At 44.3% G+C, this 26,375-nt stretch overlaps 1 protein-coding gene across 1 annotated transcript in view; it reads right to left on the bottom strand.

Annotated features, from left to right (window-relative positions):
* LOC143997942 (pentraxin fusion protein-like) overlaps positions 1–26,375 on the bottom strand; it is a 51,898-nt gene that overhangs the window by 15,542 nt on the left and 9,981 nt on the right. Inside the window, exons 2-3 of the mRNA XM_077493760.1 lie at positions 3,352–3,422; positions 2,686–2,959 (exon numbers count right to left, since the gene is read on the bottom strand). Of these exons, the coding sequence (XP_077349886.1) occupies positions 2,686–2,959; positions 3,352–3,421 (344 nt within the window). The 5' untranslated portion in view covers position 3,422. The remainder of the gene's footprint in view (positions 1–2,685; positions 2,960–3,351; positions 3,423–26,375) is intronic.

Here is a 26,375-nt window from a genome sequence, read left to right as displayed (position 1 = left end):
TAATTTGTTTTGTCGTCCATTTTTTTTCATCTCACTTGCTGCTGTCTCCTTGCGTTTGCAAGTAGGAGATGTTTGTAAGTTGGATGTTTGAAAGTAGGGGCCTGCCCTATATTATAGCGGTATGTACTGGGTACAGAGCACGCAGACAGCACGCACTATCTCCTAACACTACTGACTGCAAGCTCTATTATTAACCACTTGTTAGCCCAATGTTTGCATAAAGTGAAAGATGAAGTTATGCTGAGTAAATAGATATCAAACATGTCACTCTTCAAAATTGCACATGCCCGTGGAATGGCGCCAAACGTCGCTACTTAAAAAATCCCCATAGGCAACGCTTTAATTTTTTTTTTACTGGTTACATGTTTTGAGTTGCAGAAGAGGTCTAGGACTAGAATTATTGCTCTCGCTCTAACATTCTCCGCGATACCTCACATGTGTGGCACATGCAAGCACATGGGGACATGGGCACTTTAATTTTTATTTTATTTTTTTATTGTTCATTTTACTTTATTTATTTTAGTTTGACATTTTTTTCCCCAAAAATATATTTTTGATCACTTTTATTCCTATTACAAGAAATGTAAACATCCCTTGTAATAGGAATATGGGGTGACAGGTCCTCTTTACAGTGAAATCTGGGGGGTCAATATGACCCCACATCTCACCTCTAGGCTGGGAAGCCTGAAATAAAAAATAAAAAAAAGATTGTGGCTTTGATCGTACTGGCGAGTTGGTAGAAGCACCGGAGGGCGGTGAGGGGTGGGGGGCGTCTATGGCTGGGTATTTCAGGGTATCACCGAGTATGGCTGGGTATCTCTGAGTATGGCTGGGTATGGCAATTTATGGCAGGGTATTACAGAGTATTGGCGGGGTATTGGCGGGGTACTACAGAGTAATAGCAGGGTACTGCAGAGTATTGGGGGGTACTGCAGAGTAATGGGGGTTACTGCAGAGTAATGGGGGGTACTGCAGAGTAATGGCAGGGTACTGCACTGCAGAGTAATGGCAGGGTACTGCAGAGTATTGGGGGTACTGCAGAGTAATGGCGGGTACTGCAGAGTATTGGGGGGTACTGCAGAGTAATGGGGGTTACTGCAGAGTAATGGGGGGTACTGCAGAGTAATGGCAGGGTACTGCACTGCAGAGTAATGGCAGGGTACTGCACTGCCGAGTAATGGCGGGGTACTGCAGAGTAATGGCAGGGTACTGCAGAGTATGCACTGGTATTGCAGAGTATTGGCAGGGAATTGAGGGGTTAAATTCGGTGAGCAGCGATGTGGGCCACCGCAGTGCATTGTGGTCCGCGCGCGCGTCACTCGAATTTTGACGCGAACGGCCCAAACGTTCGGAATTCGCCGAACGGTCGAACAGCCAATGTTCGAGTCGAACGTACGTTCGACTCGAACACGAAGCTCATCCCTAGTGGCAGGTTAGGATTGTTTAGGGTGGTATAGTGGCAGGTTGGGGTGGTATAGGGCAGGTTGAGGTGGTATGTGGCAGGTTGGGGTGGTATAGGGCAGGTTGGGATGGTATAGGGCAAGTTAGGGTGGCATAGGGCATCATGGCCTCCTTAATAATGTCCTTTTGCATTACATAACAGAGAATAGCTTCCTAAATGCTTGTATCTCCCTCAAATGCCAGGGCCCGTAGTCGGTAGGCAAGAGGATAGCATTCAGTCCCCTCCAAAAGCCTCCGTCCCAGGTGAGTGTGTCACAAAAATCTTTCATCTGAGGACACTGGAAACAAAGGTAATATATCACAAAGTATAATAGCAAACTTTGTAGCAGATTACTACATTTTGTTGCTCTGAAGAAAAAAAAATTAGACGGACCTAGAACATGTTTCAAATCTATCCGACGGACTCAATTCCGACAGACTAAAATCGGGAAAACCGTTCGTCTGTGTGCAGGTCCGACAGACCAAATGCGACGCAAGGGAAGCTATTGGCTACTGGCTATTGAACTTCATTGTTTAGACCCGTTTACGTCATCACGTTCAAAACGAATGGACTTAGAAACGGACTTAGTCCGTTTGTGTGTGGCCAAGTCCGTTCATCGGAAAGTCCATATGAACTCTGCCAAAAGTCCATCGGGAAGACCGTAGGGCCTAGTCTGCCGGAAAGTCCGGTCGTGTGTACGCAGCATTAGTGTTCTAATGAGAAAAGTTGCAGTGTCTCCATCTCTTTAGAAGTATTTAACTGTTGGGGAGTTTCTCACCAAAATTGAAATTCCCATCACAGGGGATGTCTAAAATTTGAATTGTATCTTTGTACAGAATTCTGGGAAAATTACACAAGCATAGGGAAACGTAAACATTTTCCGATGCAGTGGAGCTTGTGCCTGTACTGCAAGGATTAATTGTTTATTTAGATCTAGGGGACATGCACCCCAGCTTCTTCTCACCAGCACACCAGCGGTCTAAGGCCATGATGTCATCAAACCCTGGCGCAAAGGGACAGTCCACCACCAGAGGGTGGGGAAGCACCATTTGTCAGGAAAGCAGAGGATCAGGTAAGTCTTAGCAGGTCAGAAGAAGGTCAACTGCAGGAGGTATACTCAGATACACCTGTCATTGAATTCTAAGTGATCTCAGAAGCATCTCAAAAAAACTGAGGCCATTGACATAAGCCCAAAGACCATTGACATAGGTACCCTTACAGTTTGTTGGCCCTGTGGTACTCACACTGGGTTGTTATTGTCTGGAGAATTTCCAATTCGGACCTCAGCACCAATCAGCCGTTCCATAACGGCATACGACCGTCCAGTGAGTACAACGGCATTTACTTTGTATTTCCGTTTCATGTCTACCTTCCACCAGGGCGACTGGTCATTATTTGTGTGGGGACAGAAGCCATTTATCCAGTTTGGTTCTTTGGCATTGTAAGCGTAATCTATAGGCGTATCGTTATGATAATCGGAGCTCTGTGAGGCTTCCCCAGTTCTGGCGATATTAAAGGCTGAAGTGAGAAAAAGAGAAGACACTCAATAATTATACATTTTGGGGTCCCTTGGCTGAACAAATCTGAAAGTGACAAAGTCTGGTTGAAGTACTGATTTAAGGTTAAAGTATATAAGGTAAATTTTTTTTTTTTTTTTTAGTTTTGGATAGAATGGGTGGGTAGTTAGAACCCCTGTCAGGTTGTCTCTGCTATCTGTGTCCCCATTAAGGAGATTCGATCTCCCTGTTTACTGTTATTACTGAGAGTGAAAAAAGATCCCAAATTTAGTGTTGGTATCAGAACTCTTCCAGGAGTTATTTTTATTTACTAGCTTCTGCTAGAGAATGTATTCAGATCCTCCTCCTCAGCTAGTGCACCACAGTTATTATTTCTATTTCTATTATTCTTACCTCCAGGTTTAGGTCTGCACCAAGCCAGACCCAAAGAGCCCAGGAAAAGAAAAACCACCAGAGTCTTCATTCTGGAGGAGACATCAGGACACACAGAGTCAGTTATCATTCTAAAACAATACAGAAATACATTTGCCTGCAATGAATCGATCAATAGCTTAATAGAACATTCATAATAAAAACAGTCATTCAAAAATAACTCTAATGCCGCGTACACACGATCAGACTATCCGGCGGACTTAGTCTGGCGAACAAACCGCCAGAAAGTCCACCGGACTTTCCGAATGAGCGGACCTGCCCACACACGACCTGACTTTTCCGGCGGACTATGGCGGGAGTCCACCGTACTTTTGAAATGAACGGACTTGCCCACACATGGAGGAAAGTCTGTTCATTTTGACCGTGTCTCCAGGCGAGATTGACACGTCGCTGGCCCCGTCACCTGGTATGGCCTTAAAGAGGAAGCCCTACGCCAAAAAAAAACCCTAGGTCCATATCAGACCCTTATTCGAGCACGCTACCCGGCCGGTCAGGAAAGGGGTGGGGTCGAGCGAGCGCCCCCCCTCCTGAGCCGTACCAGGCCGCGTGTCCTCAACATGGGGAGTGCTTAGGGGAAGGGGGCCGCACGGTCCCCCACCCCAAAGCACCTTGTCCCCATGTTGATGAGGACAAGTGCCTCTTCCCGACAACCCTGGCCGTTGGTTGTTGGGGTCTGCGGGTGGGGGGCTTATCGGAATCCGGGAGCCCCCTTATTAAAGATACCGCCCCCCCCTATGTGAATGAGTATGGGGTACAATGTACCCCTACCCATTCACCTGTGAAAAAAAATGTAAATAAAACACAACACACGAGGGTTAAAAATAATTTATTGCACAGCTCCGGGGGTCTTCTTCCGTCTTGGGGGGGTCTTCTCGCCGGACTCCTCTGCTATCTTCTGCTAGCTCTTTCACTAGGGTTAAAAATAATTTATTGCACAGCTCCGGGTGTCTTCTTCCATCTTGGGGGGGTCTTCTCGCCGGACTCCTCCACTATCTTCTGCTAGCTCTTTCACTAGCGGAAGAGCCCGGCTTTCTTCTTCGGCGCCGCCCGGGGGTCTTCTTCCAACTTCGGGGGTCTTGTCCCCCTCTTCGGTTGTTCTTGCCGGGCCTCCGCTTTCTTCCTTTAGCTCTTTTACTAGCAGTGGCCCAGTCTTCTGTCGCCACCGCCGCCTTCTTCTTCCGACTTCGGGGTTCTTGTCCCCCAGTTCGGTCTTCTATCGCCGCTGTCTTCGCCGCCTTCTGTTCTTCTGTTCTTCTTCCTAGAGATGTTGACTCGTCGCTGTCTCTGGCCATAATGACAGGAATGTGTTGCGAGGCGACTTATATAGGGACAATGGGCGGGTCACCGGGTGATGTGCCCACCCATTATTATGTCACAGTCCCAGCATCCTCTGGGACTGTGACATCATAATGGACAGGGACATCACCCGGTGACCCCGCCCATTGTCCCTATATAAGTCGCCGCGCAACACGTCCCTGTCATTATGGCCAGAGACAGCATTGAGTCAACATCTCTAGGAAGGAGAAGAGAAGAACAGAAGGTGGTGAAGACAGCGGCGACAGAAGACTGGGCCACCGCCAGTAAAAGAGCAGGAAGAAGGAGCGGAGGCCCGTCAAGAAGAACTGAAGAGGGGGACAAGACCCCCGAAGAGGGGGACAAGACCCCCGAATTCGGAAAAATACCCCCGGGGGGGGGGCGACGAAGAAGAAAGCCGGGCTCCTCCGCTAGTAAAAGAGCTAGCAGAAGATAGCAGAGGAGTCCGGCGAGAAGACTCCCCCAAGACGGAAGAAGACCCCCCGGAGCTGTGCAATAAATTATTTTTAACCCTCGTGTGTTGTGTTTTATTTACATTTTTTTCTCAGGTGAATAGGTAGGGGTACATTATACCCCATACTCATTCACATAGGGTGGGGGGGCCGGTATCTGGGGCCCCCTTATTAAAGGGGGCTCCCGGATTCCGATAAGCCCCCCGCCCGCAGACCCCGACAACCAACAGTCAGGGTTGTCGGGAAGAGGCCCTTGTCCTCATTAACATGGGGACAAGGTGCTTTGGGGCGGGGGGCCATGCGGCCCCCTTCCCCTAAGCACCCCCCATGTTAAGGGCACGCCGCCTGGTACGGCTCAGGAGGGGGGGGGGCGCTCGCTCATCCCCACCCCCTTTCCTGACCGTCCGGGTAGCGTGCTCGGATAAGGGTCTGATATGGACCTGGGGGGACCCCCACGCCATTTTTTCAGCATAGGGCTTCCCCTTTAATTCCATACCAGGTGATGGGGCCAGCGACATGTCAATCTCGCCGCCAAAGGCGGCGAGATTGACTTCCTTCGCTAGTCCCGGCTACCTGGAGACGTGTTCAAAATTAACGGACTTTCCTCCGTGTGCGGGAAAGTCCGTTCATTTCAAAATTCCGGTGGACTAGCACACAGACAGCCGGATTGTCCACCGGACTCGCAATCCGGCGGACAGTTTTTGAGTCAAAACTACTTTCTAAGTCCGCCGGACTTTTGGGGGAAAAAAGTCCGCCGGAGCCCACACACGGACCAAGTCCGCCGGATAGTTTGATCGTGTGTACGCGGCATTAGAATTTCTTAATCCTTCTTCTCCAGCCAGGAAAGGTTCTAATTTAAGGGCATTCAAACAAACAGCTGAACGTTTGCCCATTGTACCCTCTGTTCAGCAGGAACTGAGCATCATATATACAGGTGGTATCTCCAATGCCACGTACACACGACCGGACTTTCCGGCAGAAAAAGCCAGACGGAATCATTCTGTTGGATATTACGATCGTGTGTGGGCTTCATCTGACTTTTTTATTCAAAAATTCAGATGGACCTAGAAATAGAACATGTTTCAGCGAGGATCTCTGAATGATCCAATGTTGTCCTAAATGACTGATGGTGATAAATAGAATCCACCTGTGTGTAATCAAGTCTCTGTATAAATGCACCTGCTCTGTGATAGTCTCAGGGTTCTGTTGAAAGCACAGATCATCATGAAGACCAAGGAACACACCAGGCAGGTCCGTAATACTGTTGTGGAGAAGTTTAAAGCCGGATTTGGATACAAAAAGATTTCCCAAGCTTTAAACATCCCAAGGAGCACTGTGCAAGCGATCATTTTGAAATGGAAGGAGTATCAGACCACTGCAAATCTACCAAGACCTGGCCGTCCCTCTAAACTTTCAGCTCAGACAAGGAGAAGACTGATCAGAGATGCAGCCAAGAGGCCCATGATCACTCTGGATGAACTGCAGAGAACTACAGCTGAGGTGGGAGAGTCTGTCCATAGGACAACAATCAGTCGTACACTGCACAAATCTGCCCTTTATGGAAGAGTGGCAAGAAGAAAGCCATTTCTCAAAGATATCCATAAAAAGTCTCGTCTAAAGTTTGCCACAAGCCACCTGGGAGACACACCAAACATGTGGAAGAAGATGCTCTGGTCAGATGAAACCAAAATCCAACTTTTTGCCCACAATGCAAAACGATATGTTTGGCGTAAAAGCAACACAGCTCTTCACCCTCAACACACCATCCCCACTGTCAAACATGGTGGTGGCAGCATCATGGTTTGGGCCTGCTTTTCTTCAGCAGGGACAGGGAAGATGGTTAAAATTGAGGGGAAGATGGATGCAGCCAAATACAGGACCATTCTGGATCAAAACCTGTTGGAGTCTGCAAAAGACCTGAAACTGGGACGGAGATTTATCTTCCAACAAGACAATGATCCCAAACATACAGCAAAATCTACAAAGGAATGGTTCACAAATAAACGTATCCAGGTGTTAGAATGGCCAAGTCAAAGTCCAGACCTGAATCCAATCGAGAATCTGTGGAAAGAGCTGAAAACTGCTGTTCACAAACGCTCTCCATCCAACCTCACTGAGCTCGAGCTGTTTTGCAAGGAAGAATGGGCAAGAATTTCAGTCTCTCGATGTGCAAAACTGATAGAGACATACCCCAAGTGACTTGCAGCTGTAATCGCAGCAAAAGGTGGCTCTACAAAGTATTAACGCAAGGGGGCCGAATCATTTTGCACGCCCCACTTTTCATTTTTTTATTAGTTAAAAAAGTTTCAAAAATCCAATAGATTTCGTTCCACTTCACAATTGTGTCCCACTTGTTGGTGATTCTTCACAAAAAATAAAAATTTTATATCTTTATGTTTGAAGCCTGAAATGTGGCAAAAGGTTGAAAAGTTCAAGGGGGCCGAATACTTTCGCAAGGCACTGTAAATGGAGCACCCTGATGTTTAGATGGGGTTGCTAACAAATTTAGTTTGCCAGGTAGTAATTGTCCTGGCTGATTGATAGAAGATCCACTGATTCCTCCCTAAATTCTGGAATTGCTGCATCTTTTCTCTTCTGTCACTAGGTGGCACTGTGGCTGGTGACATTAGATTGACAGGGGTTTAGCAAGATGAGATCATGAATGGATGGGGTGTCTCAGTCAAATGGTGGGGGTTTCTTTTAGTCCCTTGTGTCAGGGCTGTGAGATACTGTGAGATAAGTAAAGGACTGTTTTGTGTTACCAAGAGTTATGTACAACTACCGTTAGTGACTGTTACAAGAATAGTTGGAACTTGGTCATGATGGCCCTACAATATTTGCGAAGAACTACATAAAGCCAACTGCTGGGAATTCTTATCTGCACTTTAAAAGTTGTCATTTTCCCAAATGGATTAAAAACATACCTAAGGGAAAATTCTGTCGTTTGAGACAGAACTGTACACAAGACGTTTATTACATTCAATCAAGTTCTTCTTTGAAAACAAAATTCAAAGAAAAACAATACCCCGAGAGTCTCATGGAGGACGCATACCAACTGTATCTACGTGGCAAACCTGAAAGAGTCCATTCAACTCAGAGGGACCATTCTAGTAATTTTATTACTACCTTCCACTGTAAACATAAAAAAATTGAGAAAATTATAGAAATTCACTGGGATATTTTACAACAAGACCCTCACCTTAAATCGATTCTTCCTCCTCGGCCTAAAGTAACCTATCGTAGAGCCCCTAATCTAAAAAGTAAAATTGCTCCAAGCTAATTAAAAACTGCTCCTACCTTCGTCCCTGTACCCACCCTCATCCCTCTTGTGGGGATGTACCGCTGTCACAAGAAATTGTGCAAAATGTGTGTTTTTGTTGAACATAGCCAGAAGTCCTTCAGTACAAAGGGTACTACCTATTGTCTGAGGGACTTTTATAATTGTTCTTCAGATTATGTCGTGTATGGCCTCACTTGCCCCTGAGGCCTCATCTATGTTGGCCGAACCATTCGGCCGGCTAGATAGAGGTTCGGGGAACGTAGGAGGTCGATTGAAGGTAAAACTGATCCGCATAGTGTCCCTAGACATTTTGTTACTGCGCACCAAGGGTCTACCTCTGGCCTTAAGGTATGGGTTATAGAACAAATCTATAGTTCTTTTCCCCCAGCTGAATGTTTCAAAAAACTTTGTGCTAGGGAAACATATTGGATTTACTGCCTTGACACTTTAGCTCCTGGCGGAATTAACAAAAGTATTGAGATTTCCACTATTCTCTAATACTTTATTTCCATAATTGCGAATAGTGCCTTTTGTGTTATACCTCTTGCTACATATATGTGTACCCACATTAGCTTGTTGGTTTTATATGGATAATATATAGATCATTTTCAGTGTATGAATAATATTTTATTTTATTTATTTTTTGATAATATCCGTCAATTCCTATCACAGCTTATTTTCATTTAATTTTTAATTATTTTTATATTTATTTTTATTTATTTTTCTACTATTTTTCATTATTATTATTATTTTTTAGTATTATTATTTTTCAGTTTTTCTTTCTATGTATAATTTTTTAATTATTTTTTTTTACCATCATTACTATTATTATTATTTTTCTACTATTAACACTATCAATATATTCTTTTATTATTATTATTATTATTATTATTATTATTATTATTATTATTTTTCATTTATATTTCATGTATTTTTTCAATTTTTTCGATTTCTTTTTCCTATTTTTTCCTATATATTTTTTTTTCATTTCATTCATTTTATTTTTATTTATTTTTTATTATTTTTTATTCTTTTTTCACAATTTTTTATTTTATTTTATTTTCTCTTAGTTTAGTTTTAGTTTATTTCATTTTATCTATTATTAATTGTCATTATATTTTTTGGAGAAGTTGGAGGCCATTACTTCTTGGCCCCGCCCAAGCACCATCACTGAATTGAGGTCGTTTTTAGGATTTTGGTCCTATTATAAGAGATTCTTAAATCCAATGAAAGTGATCAATTAACCATAGTCAAAAAAATTTCCCTCTCCCAGCGCTCACAGACCACTAATTACAAATACTGATTTGATATAAACATTAATAGTGGCCGCTATAACTAAAACCAACATTCAACATATGCTACAGACAAACTATAACATTAGCAATGCTTTAAAAGTTCTGCCATAAGTAGATAACATGACTGTTCAGTTGTTCAAAATCAATCCAATTCAGATCTGTTCAGATCGTTCATGTATGGTGTGTTTCCAAATCAGAATCCCGTCACCACACCACGTGCATAATCTCCCTTATGGTCACAAACTCACCAGATAGATCCACAACTTGCGCCTGTAATGATCAGTGTCTTTGCACCTGAGATTGCTTCAGTTGATCTGGATATTTCTCACAATAAAAACAGATATGTGCACATAGTGTAATTCCATCATAAAATGTATTGTAAACACCCCCCCTTACAATTACACACAATGTATACAGATTAAAATAGCGTGATAAAATTCACAATCCTGTCTATAGGTTGCTTGTCACCCTATCACCACTCCTCGGAACTTCATGAAGTACGGTGAACCTGGGTTGAGAAGACCGCTGACAGTCTAGGTAACGGCGTCTAGGAGATTTCGAGGGGATTGTGACGACCAGGAATTTCATTTTTGTTGATCCAAATCGCAGCGTAACTGCTGAAACTGTTTTACTGAACATGCGCCAAGGAAGACGTACTGTTTCTGAATATGCTGCCGAATTTCGTCGATGGGTAACTGATACCAACTGGAACGACAGTGCAAAGAGCTTTCACTTTAGAAAAGGACTTTCTGAGAATATAAAAGATGAACTTTCCAGAATAGATATGCCCAATGGTCCTGATGATTTTAGTAAATTAAGCATTAAGATCGATAGACGATTTATGGAGAGACGATTTGAGAAACAAAGATCTGTTGACTCGTTCGATAGTCAACCAACGCCTAAATCGTTTGCCAACTATGAACCTGAACCTATGCAGATTGGAGCTCTCAGCTTTGCTGAAAAGAGATGCAGACATGAACTGAATCTTTGTGGTCAGTCAGATCCCTACGCCCTCAGGTGTCCAAATAAATCAAGACAAACAAGACAAACCATTGCAGCGGCTGGCCAAAGAGAATTGTCCACATCTAGGGAACAAGTGGGAATAGGAGAAAATGAGATTGTCATCACCCAAATTTTTCTGTAAACGTCACTCTTAAAGAGAAAGACCAGTTATTCTCCACCTCAGCAATGCTGGATTCCGGGGCTGGTGGTAACTTTATGGATTTGAAGTTTTCTGATGAAAATTGCATCACCCAATACCTAAACCATCCCCAGTACATATGGAGACAGTGGATGGCTCTCTACTCACCTCCGGATTAATCACTCATGAGACTGTTCCTCTGCAGTTAAGTATTGAGCCCGGACATCAAGAGTTAATATCTTATCTTTCAACCTGATTTCTTCTCAGTTTCCTGTTATTTTAGGAATATCATGGCTATCAATTCACAACCCCAATATTGACTGTCAGGCCCGAAATCTTGCCTTTCCCTCTGAACATTGTGAGTTACATTGTCAAAAGAGATACATCTCACCTACTGTTATCGGAGTGACATCAACTAACCTGAAAAAATTGCCCCCTCAACACCGAGGCTTTAAAGACATTTTTGTTAAGAAATATGCTGACCAATTAACACCTCATCGGGCATATGATTGCTCAATAGAGCTTGTACCAGGAGCCCCAATTCCTTTTGGTCGCCTTTACAATCTTACTGAACCAGAACTGAAGACGTTAAGGGACTTTCTACAAGTGAATCAGGCAAAGGGGTTTATCCATCCCTCAACCTCTCCTGCTGGAGCCCGCTATTCTTTCTTGAAAAAAAAGATGGAACCCTGCGCCCATGCATCGATTACAGGGAATTAAATAAAATGACAGTCAAGAATCATTGCCCACTTCCATTAATTTCACAACTATTTGAGAGACTAAGCACAGCAAAAATTTTCACCAAGCTTGATCTGCAGGGTGCATATAATCTTGTTCAAATTCGACCTGGAGATGAATGGAAGACTGCCTTTTGGACAAGATATGGGCATTATGGATCCTCTGTAATGCACCAGCTACCTTTCAACATTTCATAAATGATGTTTTCAGAGACTTGTTAGATCAATTTGTGGTAGCTTTTGCTGGATAATATACTTATCTTTTCAGCCAATTTACAGGAACACCGGGATTATGTCCATACGGTCTTAGAATTACCATATATATTAAATTGGAAAAATGTGAGTTTGAACAGACCCATATACAGTTCTTGGGCTACATCATCTCTCCTGAAGGGCTGAACATGGATTCCAGCAAGATCCAAGTCATCCTAGATTGGCTTACCCTCAAGAACATAAAGGATGTGCAACGGTTCTTAGGGTTCTCAAACTTTTACCCGAAATGTATTAAAAAAAAAAATCTAAAATCGTGGCTCCCATTACTTATGTGACAAGGAAGAAGGTACGCTTCCAGTGGTCCACAGAGGCAGAAATGGCTTTCTCACATCTGAAAACCTTATTTACCCCTGCACCCATACTGGTACATCCTAACCCAGAACTTCACTTTATAGTAGAAGTAGATGCCTCAGATACAGCCATCGGAGTAGTTCTTTCTCAGAGAATTGGTGAAAAAATTTTATTACACCCATGTGCATTTTATTTCCACCAAATGACAGCTGCAGAACAGAACTATGATATTGGCAATAAGGAACTTTTAGCAATTAAGGAAGCTTTCCCTGAATGGAGACACCTTCTGGAGGGCACCACACATCCCGTAACTGTCCTTAGTGACCACAAAAATATTGAATTTATTAAATCTGCAAAGAGACTCAATGTAAGGCAGGCAAGATGGACTCTTTTTTTTCAAGATTCAAGTTTGTCATTTCTTACAGACCAGGATGTAAAAATTGAAAAGCAGATGCTTTTTCGAGAATGTCTTGTGACTCTTCTACAGACTTAGAAAAAGTGAGTATTATCTTACAAGACAGACACTTTTTGGGAGTAATGTACCCTGCAGAGCTTCTTTAAAAGATTATGATAGGAACTTTATGATAGGAACCCACTCTTAATCCACCAAGAGATTTACACATGGACTTTCATGAGGGCCGCTGGGCCTTTGAAAAAAGAATGTATGTCCCTGAAGAGGCACGACTTAAGGTGCTTCAGCTGGTGCATGATTCAAAATCTGCTGGTCACCCTGGAATTAGGAAAATGATAGACCTCTTTGCTCGTACCTTTTGGTGGCCTTCTTATCAGAAAGATGCAAAGGAGTATGTTCTCTCACGTGAGACTTGTGCCCGACACAAAGCACCACACTTCCTCACGGTAGGTCTTCTACAGCCTCTCCCTGTGCCATCGCGACCATGGTTTTAATTGTGGACCTACCTCCTTGCAAGGGATTTACAACTGTCATGGTGGTGGTGGACCGTTTAACCAAGATGGCTCATTTTGTGCCCATCACTAGCATTCCTTCAGCTGAAGACACTGCTGAAATTAGTATGAGAAAATTACAGACTGCATGGGCTCCCAGATGAAATGATATATGATCGAGGAGTCCAGTTCACATCACGACTATGGAAAACATTCTTTTCTACTCTGGGAATTGAAGTCAACCTATCAACTGCCTTTCATCCACAATCAAATGGGCAGACTGAGAGAACGAATCAAACTTTAGAGCAATATCTTCGTTGTTTCATCTTCTATCTTCAGGATGACTGGACCGAATATTTACCGTTAGCAGAATTTGCTTACAATAACTCCTGCCATAGTTACATCTCTCAAAGCCTATTCTTCGTTAACTATGGATGTCATCCATCTTTTATCACCATTTTATTACCAACTGTAAATGCAAGAGGGTCTGCTTTACAAAACAATCAGGAATTACTGAAGAAGACCTTATGCAAACTTCAAGAATCCTATAAGGAAATTGCAAATAGACACAGGTGAACCATTCCTCCCTATGCATAACACTTACAACTTAATCTTCCTTCTCAGAAACTTGGTCCTAAATTCTTTGGACCTTTAGAAGTAATTACACAAATTAAGGTGAATACCTAGTGGCGTCACTTTTGGTACTGTTGTAGGCATGAACCAGTGCAGTGATGTGTCTACTCCAGTGGGGTTTCTGTTTTGCAGTTAACGTTCTCAAAATGTTCAGGAGGGTTCTGTTGAACCTTTCTGGTTGAGGTTCCCTTTGTGGGTGGTAAGGAGTAGTCCTGTACTTTTGTATGCCTAACAGATCCAACAGTCTTTTTATCAGCCTGCTCTCAAAGTCTCTTGCTTGGTCCGAATGTATCCGTTGAGGTAAGTCAAAATTGATTAAGAACTTTTCTACGAGAGCCTTTGCTACTGTGGCTGCTTGCTGGTCTCTAGTAGGGAACGCTTGGGCATAGCAGGTGAAATGATCTGTAACCACCAAAATGTCCCCTTGCCCACTCAGATCGGGTTCCAGGCACAGAAAATCTATGCAGACTAGATCCATCAGCCCTTGGCTCACTAGGTGGCCCATTGGGGCAGCCCTCTGAGGCAGAGTCTTCCGTTGTATGCACCTGAGGCAGGAATGACAATAGCTCTCCACTTCTGTCCTTATGTGAGGCCAGTAGAATCTGTCCCTTATGAGTTGAAGAGTCCTCTCGGCTCCTAGATGACCATGATGGTCATGTAGGGCCATCAGCACCCTCTCTCTGTACTTTTTCGGCAAAAGCAGTTGCCACTTCTCTTCAGGATCTTCAGAGGGGCCCCTTCGGTAGACCACCCCTTGTTGTTACTGTAACTGATCCCACTCTTTCAATAGTAACCGGGCTTCTTTCCGGGGGCTCTTCCGCAGCAGATAAGGCTGTTTGTTCTCCATTGCCTTTAGCACTAATCCACAGAGAGGATCTTCCTCCTGGTCTTTTCTGAGATCCTTTTTCGACAGTTTGGGAAGACCCTCTTGCATAATCTGAGAGACATTACAATAGCACTTAGGTACCCCCACTGAGCTCACTCCCACTTCTTTGGCTCTGGCCCCACCTTTCCCTTGCTGGCTTGTCCCTTCACAGAGGGCTCTTACTCCTTCCGGGGTAAGCTGAATCCAGTCTTTTGAGGGGTTTTGAGAGTCATGGGGCCTTCTTGACAAGGCATCCGCATCTCGGTTACCAACTCCTGGTCTGTAATTCAGGCTGAAGGTAAACGCAGAGAGGGCAGCCAAACATCTGTGACCAGTGGCATCCAGCTTTGCAGTAGTGAGCAGGTATGTGAGGGGGTTGTTGTCTGCCTTGACTAGGAATTCAGCCCCGTAGAGGTAGTCCTCTAGCTTGTCTACCACTGCCCACTTCAAAGCCAGAAATTCAGGCTTGTGAGTCGGGTAGCTTCTTTCGGCAGGAATTAAGCTTCTACTCACATAGTCAACGTGCCGCAGGTGCCCACCATGTTCCTGGTAGACTACCCCTCCTAGGCCGTCTCGGCTGGCATCTACGTAATTTGTAGAGTTTGGCAGGGTCTGCATGGGCCAGTACCGGAACAGTGGTGAGGCTCCACTTCAACTGCCTGAAGGCTTTCTCACATTCTGGAGTCCACTGATCATGTATGGATTATCTCTTCTTCCTGGGTACTTCCTTTGCCTTCCCAAGCTGATCTGAGTCTGCACCAGCTTCTTCCTCGTTCTTCAGAAGCTCAGTGAGTGGGTGGGCTATTTTGGCAAACCCTTCCACGTAATTCACTGAAGGTTGGTAAAATTGGCATTTCTCCATGGAGAGCTTCAGGCCTTCATCATGGAGCCTCTTCAGGACTTTCTCCAGGCATTCTTCGTGCTCTTCTAATGCTCTCCCAAACACTATGATATCGCCCAGGTATACCAGCACTTCAATCAGGTTCATGTCACCCACTGTCTTCTCCATTAGTCTCTGGAAGGTTGCTGGAGCTCCAGACAGGCCTTGTGGCATACTATTGAATTCGAAGAAACCCACAGGAGTGATAAAAGCGGTCTTCTCCCTATCTTCAGGGCACATCAGGATTTGATAGTACCCGCTTTTTAGGTCCAGCACACTGAACCACCTCGCCCCTGACAGGCTCTGCAGGGCATCTTCTATCCCAGGTGTGGTGTACTGGTCAGGAATGGTTCTCTGGTTCAGGGTCCTGTAATCAATGCACAGCCGTAAGGACTCATTCTCCTTCTTTACCACCACTATTGGAGAGGTGTAAGGACTCCGGGACTCTCTAATAATGCCCGTCCTTTTGAGTTCAGCCAGCTGTTCTCTCAAATCTTCAAAATCCCCCAGTGGGTTTCGCCTGACTCTCTCCCTAAAGGGCTTGTCTTCTTCCAGACCTATCCGGTGAGTCGCACTCTTCGCCAGCCCCACATCAAAATCACTTGTAGAGAAAGTCGACTTCCATCTCAGGAGTTGGGCTTTGGCTCTCTCCATCCAGGCAGGAGTAAGAGGTGCGTTCTTCAGGAAGAATTCTTCTTGGGGAGTCTCTCCAGCCTGTTCTCCCATTGAGACACACGGTGAGACTGGAGTTGCTGGGCTGGCCTGTCCCAACAGTCTTCTGGCTGGCACCCTCACTGGCACAGCTGCTGTGTTGCGGACACTGACTGAAATCTTGCCGCGATTCCTCTTCAATGCCTTGGTTGGCAATACTTACAGGGATAAGTTCTAACTCCCTGTGTTCTTCTTGGTTTGAAGTCTCAAGAACACTGAAAGGACCTAGTCTCTTCCAGCTTAACTTGATGGAAGCTCTCAGGCAGACTACCAGTCTCTCTTTCTTGTCTAGAAGCCAGACTTTTCCCACTCCCTCTTCTGGGGCCTTCTCTTCATGTTTAAGGTCTCGGTACACCTGGGTTAACATTGGGTGTATTTTTGTGGGGAGAGTCTTTTCCTGCTGTACAAGCAGTGCAAGTAGTCTTCTCACCAAGTCATTGTTTGTTCCAATGACGAGGGAACTTCTGTCAGCTCCTGAAGTGCGAGGGCACACTACTGCCAAGGTGTCAAAGGTTTCCGCCTTCCCTGCTGTACTCGAGTCGAAAGGGAGCTTGACCTGCAAGTAACCGTCATATGGGAAGTTCGGGGTCCCTAATCCCCATATCTCCAGCTCCTCCAGTTTTTGTAAAGGCAGGTGCTTGAGATGCTTATCATAGAAGTCCCTGTGGAGCAGTGTCACCTGTGCTCCAGTGTCCAGCAGGGCTTTGGTGTATATGCCCTCTATCTGGATGGGCCAATTGGAGAGGGCCCCACTAACTTGGGAGGGAGCCCACGGGAGGTAGCACTTTTGGCCTGCTTAGTGGCTTGTACCTTTACAATTGGCTTTTGTGGCCTCTCCTTCTTCCACCTTGACTTTACTGCAGTCTCAGGGGTCTGGTGCGTACGGGTTGGATTGAAGTTCCTTGTGATAACTGGGCGCCCAGTTGACTCCTTCACTGGGGTCCTTTGAAGTTTAAAGCCGGCTTTTGGGCTTGGGCACACTCGCCTGAGATGTCCCACTCCTACACAGTTGAGGCAGGTCATGGGCTCTTTTATCCCCGTGGGACTGGTCAGTTCTTTAGGCGCGGGAACCTCTCTATCCAGAGGAATGGTGGATCTGGCAGTCAACAGGGCCATCATTTCCAGTATTTCTTTCTGTGTCTGGAGCAGTTTTTCCAGTTCAAGCTGGCTTGTGGGTAGATGGTGAGTGGATGAAACCCACGGTCTCTGTTCAGCACGTGCTGTTAGGACACTGAGTTCTCGAATGCTTTCGGGAACATCTAACTGATGGACTTTGCCACTTGTGATGCTGGGAGGTTGAAGATGTCTCTGTTTCTGATCTCTCTCAGTCTCCATCTTGTCTGCCTCATTAACTTTCTCAATGAGTATCTCATCTGGAGTGGAGGGATCTTCCAGGTACTGCTTCAGCTGCAACTTGATGTAGTCACTCCTCAGTCCTGTAGTCACGGACCTCTGGAATTTTTTCTGAACCAGTTCAGCTCCAAAGTGTTCTCCAGTGCCTTCCCCCTGTGATACAGACAACAGGCAGTCTTTAAGTTCAATGGCTCAGAATAAAAAGTTCTGGGGAGTTTCTTGACTGCTCTGTGCCATATTTATTAGCTGGTGGAATAGTTCAGTGGCATCTTACTCCTCATAATAACTCTTTAATATTCTCTTGAGCTGAGTCAGAATCAATCTACTTTTCCTCTCCAGCATGCTCCTGACACTTAAACCTGGGCTAATGGCATGGTGGATTACAGCCTCTCTGATTTTGGACTCTGAATATCCTTTTTGTAGCCCCAACTCAATTTGATGCAGGAGGTTTGTGTAGGACAGTTTGTCTTTCTGCCCTCTCTCTCCTATCTGTCCATCAATGCTGAAATCTTTCTGGATAGTCACTTCCTGCAGGCGGCCATGGGTACGCTTCTTCATTACCGACCCAGGTTTTGGCGTAGTCTGGCTGTCTTTCTGACCTCCGCATGCGACACGTAATCCATTAATGTGCTCAGCTATCATACTGGAGGTCTCCTGAAACTTCTCCTGTATGTCACTATATTGCTTTACTTTTACTTTTCAGGTCAGCCAACTGTTGCTCTGACCGTGATTTGGCAGCGGTCCCTACCTCCTTGTCAAAGGATTCTATCTGCTTCCGACCCGAACAGTCCTTTTTTGACCTGGTGGGATGTGTCAGTTAGAACTTTGTCTTCTCTGACATTTTTACACTGGCACCTTGAAGGTTTTCAGGGACACCTTGCCTCCACTCTAGTAATGCGTAAGTGCAATCAGTCTCATGGTCTGGTCTCACTGCGACCACATAAGCTTTTCTGTCTGGGGACAATGCTTGCACAATTTCTTTAACTTGATTCTCCCTCCAGTCTTCTCCTGGGAATTCAATGGCCACGCTCACTTGTGAGCGTGTGCCTTCCTCTTCACACCACTGGACCACTGTGAGGGGATCCATACTGTCACTGCTGAGGTGGGCTTGTTTTTTAGAGTGACAGGATCCCGGACGATGCCCCCATGTGTAGCGCTGACTCCCAAAGGAGCGGCTGATTTGATTTGGGCCTGCACTCTAATAACAACACCCCACTAACTTGGCTCAGTCCCCTTGACACAGCTGTGGTGCAATACAATACAGTACAATATAATACAATGCAAGGTACCTGAAGTGTAACCTCAGGATCCACTGGCTCCACCTGCTGGGAGAAAACAGTACGCCACACAACCGGATGCTTAAACAACAGTGTATTTTACTGAGAAAATATTCAAAGAGGTGATTACAGTAATTGCGCTGTCATCCCAACATAGGACGACAGTACAATGGAACTCAATATAAACAATATCAAACAATATACATATAGATAAACACCCGGGAGCTCCCCTTACATTTTTTATGCTATGCGTGATATCTCACTTAAAGTACTTGGTCTTTGGTCTTCTTGTCTTCGCTAGCTAAAATAATTCCTTGTGATTTGTAATCTACAGATTAAAGTAGGTTAAGTTGAGGTAAAGGTGCTCCTGATATAACTTCAGTACTTATTCTACAAGGCTTGGGATATCAGAATAGGTAGGCATCAAGCCTGCTCAGTGTCAGTTGCTCTGCTCATCCTCCGTGGAACTATAAATCCCAGTGAGGCCTGTGTATAAGTCTAACTGCGTGTGAAAGTTAATAAACTGTGGGCCGTGACCCGCTCACCAACTGGATCGGAGCTCCATGTAGTCGCTTTGGTCTGGTGACTGCAGCTTGCCTCTCCTTCGGCTGGGCCCGTTGCTCTGTTCCGCTCCACTGGGTGAGTCCGGTCCTCTGATGCTCAAACGAGTGCCTCTGGATCTCTCCAATCCGGTCACTATCTCTCTGGCACCGTCAGATCACTCGCACAAACAAGCGAGATTTGCGTTCCGTAAAGGCTGTGGGCCCTGTCTTCGGGAGGACCTTCATACAGATCCTCACAGGCTGACCATGCGATCCCAAGAGACCTAACATGGCCATTCAGGGTCCTTTTATGTCCTACCCAGCATGCACTGCCAGAGAGAGTGTTCATGGGTAGGTCATCAAGCCTCCTGGATAAAAGGGTCAACCTTCTGATCAAAACAACAGTCAATTCCTATATATCTCTTTTGTGCTTTTTTCAAAGCAATAAACATTTAAGTTCAGTACCAGTATTTGGCTACTAGTTGGCGCCAAATACTAAGCCATAGACATGTCCATAAACTTTTGATTATTACATGGAAACACACATTAATAAACAAGCATGTCAGCGCTATACTAATATAACCAAAGCCTTCAGCTTTACACCAATCCTTCAACCCAGGGGTCAGGAACCTATGGCTCGCGAGCCAGATGTGGCTCTTTTGATGGCTACATCTGGCTCTCGCAATTCAATCTGCAGGTCGCATGGTGTGTCGATCCGTGGATTGAGCCCATAGGAAATGCCGCAGATTCAGCCTAGCTCTGGAGCAGCAGCCATCTTGGTACACCCAGCGGCGGCCTAGGTGAACGGCACGCTGACGTCATCATTACCACCCGCCTCATCTGCTCCTGGATCTGCCTGCTAGTGGTAAGCAAGCAGAGTCAGACATATTACAGTGGGGGAGATGTGCATATTACAGTGGGGGAGAGGATATAGATATTACAGTGGGGGAAACATGGATATTACAGTGGGGGGGAGACATGGATATTACAGTGGGGGGAGACATGGATATTACAGTGGGGGCAGACGTGGATATTACAGTGGGGGAGACAACGTGGATATTACAGTGGGAGAGACATGGATAATACAGTGGAGGAAATGATGTGGATATTACAGTGGGGGAGATGACATGGATATTACAGTGGGGGGAGATGTGGACATTACAGTGGGAGGAGATGTGGACATTACAGTGGGAGAAGACGTGAATATTACAGTGGGGGAGACGTGGATATTACAGTGGGGGAGACGTGGATATTACAGTGGGGGAGACGTGGATATTACAGTGGGGGAGATGACGTGGATATTACAGTGGGGGAGATGTAGATATTACAGTGTGGGGAGATGTGGACATTACAATGGGGGAGATGACGTGGATATTACAGTGGGGGAGATGTGGATATTACAGTGTGGGGAGATGTGGATATTACAGTGTGGGGAGATGTGGATATTACAGTGAGGGAGATGTGGACATTACAGTGGGGGGAGATGTGGCATTACAGTGAGGGGAGACGTGGATATTACAGTGGGGGAGACGATGTGGATATTACAGTGGGGGAGATGACAACATTACAGTTATAATTAGTCGAAATTAGTAGATTAATCAATTTAAAAAAAGAACATTAAGACCAACCTACGATCACATTTAATGTATGGAAGTCTCAACGCCTGCATGAAGCTTAACCTCACCATGTATCAACCAGACCACAAAGCCATCAGCAAAACCATGCAGCACCAGAAATCGCATTAACGGTAAGAAGTACTTAATTCATCATTGATTAGCAACAGCATAACAACGTTATTAAAAAGAATTCAGAGGTCATGTCATGTTTGGCAACTTTGCCGTATTTCTTTGTTCTGTGATTTATCTCTTAATAAAGAAAACCTGATTGTTTAATTCAGAGACTTATTATACTTTAAAAGTGTTGGTCTTACATAAAATGCACACACTTGTACTTGTATTTAGTTTTAACCACTTGACAACTGGGCACTTAAACACCCTTAATAACCAGACCAATTTTCAGCTTTCAGTGCTCTCACAATTTGAATGACAGTTACTCAGTCATGCAACACTGTACCCATATGAAATTTTCGTCCTTTTTTTCACACAAATAGAGCTTTCTTTTGGTGGTATTTGATCGCCTCTGGGTTTTTTATTTTTTGTGCTATAAATGAAAAAATACCGAAAATTTTGTAAAAAAATGCTTTTTTCTTCATTTCTATTAATTTTTTTTTTAAATAAGTAATTTTTCTTCATAATTTTGACCAAAAATGTATACTGCTAAATATCTTTAGTAAAAATAATCCAAATTAGTGGAAATTTTTTATTCTCTGTGAAAGTGATAGGGTGTACAAGCTATGGTGCCAATCGCTGAAAATGTATCAATTTGATCACACCTGATGTACTGAGAGCCTATCTCATTTCTTGAGACCCTAACAAGCCAGTAAAGTACAAAAACCCCCCAAATGACCCCATTTTGGAAAGTAGACATTCCAAGGTATTTAGTACATGGCACCGTTAGTTTTTTGAACTTGTCATTTTTTCCCACAATTCTTTGCAAAATGACGATTTTTTTAAATTTAATTTTTTTTTCACACCAAATTGTCATTATAACAGGTTATTTCTCTCACACAGCATGTACATTCAACAAATGAAACCCCAAAATAAATTCTGCTGCTCCTCCTGAGTACGGCAATACCACATGTGTGAGACTTTTACACAGCCTGGCCACATACACACACCCAACATTGAAGTAGCAACTTCAGGCGTTCGAGGAGCATGAATTACCCATCTAATCTCTCAACCACCTATTACACTTTTGAAGGCCCTGGAGCACCAGGACAATGGAAACGCCCACAAAGTGACCCCATTTTGGAAAGCAAACACCCCAACGTATAATCTATGAGGCATAATGAGTCCTTTGAATGGTTCATTTTTTTCCCAAAGTTTTTGGAAAATGTGGGAAAAAAATGAAAATGCATTTTTTTTACAAAAAGTTGTCCATTTCTAAGATATTTCCAACACATAGCATGTACATAGCAAAAATGACACCCCAAAATATATTCTGCTACTCCTCCTGAGTATGGCGATACCACATGTGTGAGACTTTTACACAGCCTGGCCACATACACAGGCCCAACATTGAAGTAGCAACTTCAGGCGTTCTAGGAGCATAAATTGCCCATCTAATCTCTCAACCACCTATTACACTTTTGAAGGCCCTGGAGCACCAGGACAATGGAAACGCCCACAAAGTGACGCCATTTTGGAAAGCAAACATCCCAACGTATAATCTATGAGGCATAATGAGTCCTTTGAATGGTTCATTTTTTTCCCAAAGTTTTTGGAAAATGTGGGAAAAAAATGAAAATGCATTTTTTTTTACAAAAAGTTGTCCATTTATAAGATATTTCCAACACATAGCATGTACATAGCAAAAATGACACCCCAAAATATATTCTGCTACTCCTCCTGAGTATGGCGATACCACATGTGTGAGACTTTTACACAGCCTGGCCACATACACAGGCCCAACATTGAAGTAGCAACTTCAGGCGTTCTAGGAGCATAAATTACCCATCTAATCTCTCAACCACCTATTACATTTTTGAAGGCCCTGGAGCACCAGGACAATGGAAACGCCCACAAAGTGACCCCATTTTGGAAAGCAAACACCCCAACGTATAATCTATGAGGCATAATGAGTCCTTTGAATGGTTCATTTTTTTCCCAAAGTTTTTGGAAAATGTGGGAAAAAAATGAAAATGCATTTTTTTTACAAAAAGTTGTCCATTTATAAGATATTTCCAACACATAGCATGTACATAGCAAAAATGACACCCCAAAATATATTCTGCTACTCCTCCTGAGTATGGCGATACCACATGTGTGAGACTTTTACACAGCCTGGCCACATACACAGGCCCAACATTGAAGTAGCAACTTCAGGCGTTCTAGGAGCATAAATTACCCATCTAATCTCTCAACCACCTATTACACTTTTGAAGGCCCTGGAGCACCAGGACAATGGAAACGCCCACAAAGTGACCCTATTTTGGAAAGCAAACACCCCAACGTATAATCTATGAGGCATAATGGGTCCTTTGAATGTTTCATTTTTTTCCCAAAGTTTTTGGAAAATGTGGGAAAAAAATGAAAATGCATTTTTTTTTACAAAAAGTTGTCCATTTATAAGATATTTCCAACACATAGCATGTACATAGCAAAAATGACACCCCAAAATATATTCTGCTACTACTCCTGAGTATGGCGATACCACATGTGTGAGACTTTTACACAGCCTGGCCACATACACAGGCCCAACATTGAAGTAGCAACTTCAGGCGTTCTAGGAGCATAAATTACCCATCTAATCTCTCAACCACCTATTACACTTTTGAAGGCCCTGGAGCACCAGGACAATGGAAACGCCCACAAAGTGACCCTATTTTGGAAAGCAAACACGCCAACGTATAATCTATGAGGCATAATGGGTCCTTTGAATGTTTCATTTTTTTCCCAAAGTTTTTGGAAAATGTGGGAAAAAAATGAAAATGCATTTTTTTTACAAAAAGTTGTCCATTTATAAGATATTTCCAACACATATCATGTACATAGCAAAAATGACACCCCAAAATATATTCTGCTACTACTCCTGAGTATGGCGATACCACATGTGTGAGACTTTTACACAGCCTGGCCACATAGAGGCCCAACATCTTAGAAGCATCATCAGGTGTTCTAGGAACATAACTTGCGCATCCAATTTCCTTACAATCTATCACATTTTTGAAGGCCCTTCATATTTCTAACATAGCACATACAAACCAAGTAAGGGGTAAACAAAAAATTACCTGTGGTTTTAGTAGTCCAATTGTCCGCAGGAGAGCCCTGATCCAGGCAGCAGGCAGGGTCATGGTCAGCGACAGTAAATGGAATTGTCCAGGTAGCAGGCAGGAATATTGTCCATCCTGGTAGTAAGCAGGAACATGGTCCAAGTAGCAGGCTATGAAATAATGGGGAAAGGGGTAGAGGCTTCTCCCGCCCAAATCTCTTTGAAGCCTCTGAGTCTCCAGTCCCTAATTCGGGAATAAGAAAACTAAAAAATTTGTTTTCTTCATCCAGGAAAACTATTCTGGAGCCCCTCACATATGTGAGACCCCTTTTGTTCCCACTAGCAAAGCAGGGTAAAAGATCAATCCAAGAGGCAGGCAAAAAACGTGGTCAAACAGTCCATGGTCAGTTCCAGAGAAGGCAGAGGCAGGTACAGTTTAGCGTTAGGCAGAAGCGTGGTCGTATAACAGGCCAGGGTCAGTTCCGGAGAAGGCAGAGGTATGTTTAGTGTTAGGCAAAAGCTTGGTCGTATAACAGGCCAGGGTCAGTTCCAGAGAAGGCAGAGGTATGTTTAGCGTTAGGCAAAAGCTTGGTCGTATAACAGGCCAGGGTCGGTGTCGGAGAAGGCAGAGGTATGTACAGTTCAGTGCAGTGGCATAAGGGGTGTGGAGGAAAATGACAGGAAATGAGAATTACGTTTACCATACTTCCCTAATAATGTAGAGAAGTATGGTAACGGCGGAAGCATTCACCTATACAGAGGCCTGGTTGGGAAGGACAATCGGGACAATAAAATGTGGTGTCTCTTCTAATTCCTCTTCTGGAGCACGTCTGCAGCCTGTTTCACTGTGGGGGATTTTGTCAGGAAAGTGGCGTTCGTGGAGTCTGCTCACACAATCAGAGCGAATAGTTTCTGGTGGGCCTTCAGGGTACAAAAGGGCGGAAATAACTTCTTCTTGGTAGTACAAATAGGATACGGGGTTCTCTGTAGATTTTTGGTAAAGGACATAAGTGTTATACATGGCCAAACTGAAAAGATAAATGGACACTTTTTTATACCAGTGGCGGGATTTTCTTGTGGGAAGGTATGGTTCAATCATCTGATCGTTAAAGTCCACTCCTCCCATAAACAAATTATAATCATAGATGCAGGCTGGTTTCTGGATTGGGCCGTTTCTTCTGGAGACTTCTATGTTGGTGTCATTATGTATTGTCATCAGCATGTGGACGTTTCGTTTGTCCCTCCACTTGACAGCCAATAGCTCCTGGTTCCGCAAAGATGCCGTCTCCCCTCGTTGTAGCTTTTCATTGACGAGTTTTTGCGGGAAGCCCTTTCTATTGGCTCTCACTGTACCACATGCTGGGGTGTCTCTCCGGTGAAGATTGTGGAAGAGGGGCAAGCTCGTATAAAAAGTATCCACATAAAGGTGGTATCCCTTTCCAAGGAGTGGATAGACAAGATGCCAGACCACTCTTCCGCTGGCTCCAATGTACTCTGGGCATTCAGGGGGGTGCAGTTGGGAGTCCTTTCCTTCGTACACAAGGAAGGAGTAGATGTATCCCGTGGCTCGGTCACAAAGTTTGTACATTTTAACCCCATATCGGGCCCTTTTGCTGGGGATAAACTGTTTGATGCCAAGCCTGCCTGAGAATTTTACAAGGGACTCATCCACGGAAATATTCTGTTCGGGGGTATATAATTGGGGAAATTTTTCAGAGAAATAATTTAGGAGTGGCCGAATTTTAAATAGTTTGTCAAAAGCTGGGTCATTTCGGGGAAGGCACTGGGTGTTGTCATTGTAGTGGAGGAACCGCATAATCATTACGTATCGTGATCTTGGCATAAGGGATGAGAAGAGTGGCATGTGGTGGACAGGTTTGGTAGACCAATAGGAGTACAATTGTTTTTTTTTTGAAAGTCCCATAGAAAATGTTAGGCCTAAGAAAATTTTGAATTCCTCTACAGTTAGTTCTCTCCACTGAAAGGGACGGGCATAACTAGAGCCAGGGTTGCTTACTATGTGCTGCTGTGCATAGAGGTTGCACTGGGCCACAATGGATGATAGTAAGTCTTCGGTGAAAGCCAAATGAAAAAAATCTAGCATTGAAAAATCATCGGTGTTCACCTGGACACCTGGCTGGGCGGTGAAGGGGGGGAAATTTGCTTCTCCGGAATTAGAGGGCAGCCACAGGGGGTGTTGAAGGGCAT

This window comes from Lithobates pipiens, unplaced genomic scaffold, assembly GCF_037356315.1.
Source record: "Lithobates pipiens isolate NorthernLeopardFrog02 unplaced genomic scaffold, aLitPip1_a1.2 Scaffold_19, whole genome shotgun sequence".
In the NCBI taxonomy this organism is placed as follows: Eukaryota; Metazoa; Chordata; class Amphibia; order Anura; family Ranidae; genus Lithobates; species Lithobates pipiens.
Note: the sequence above shows the minus strand (reverse complement) of the source record. Positions and strands in the feature narration are given on the sequence as shown.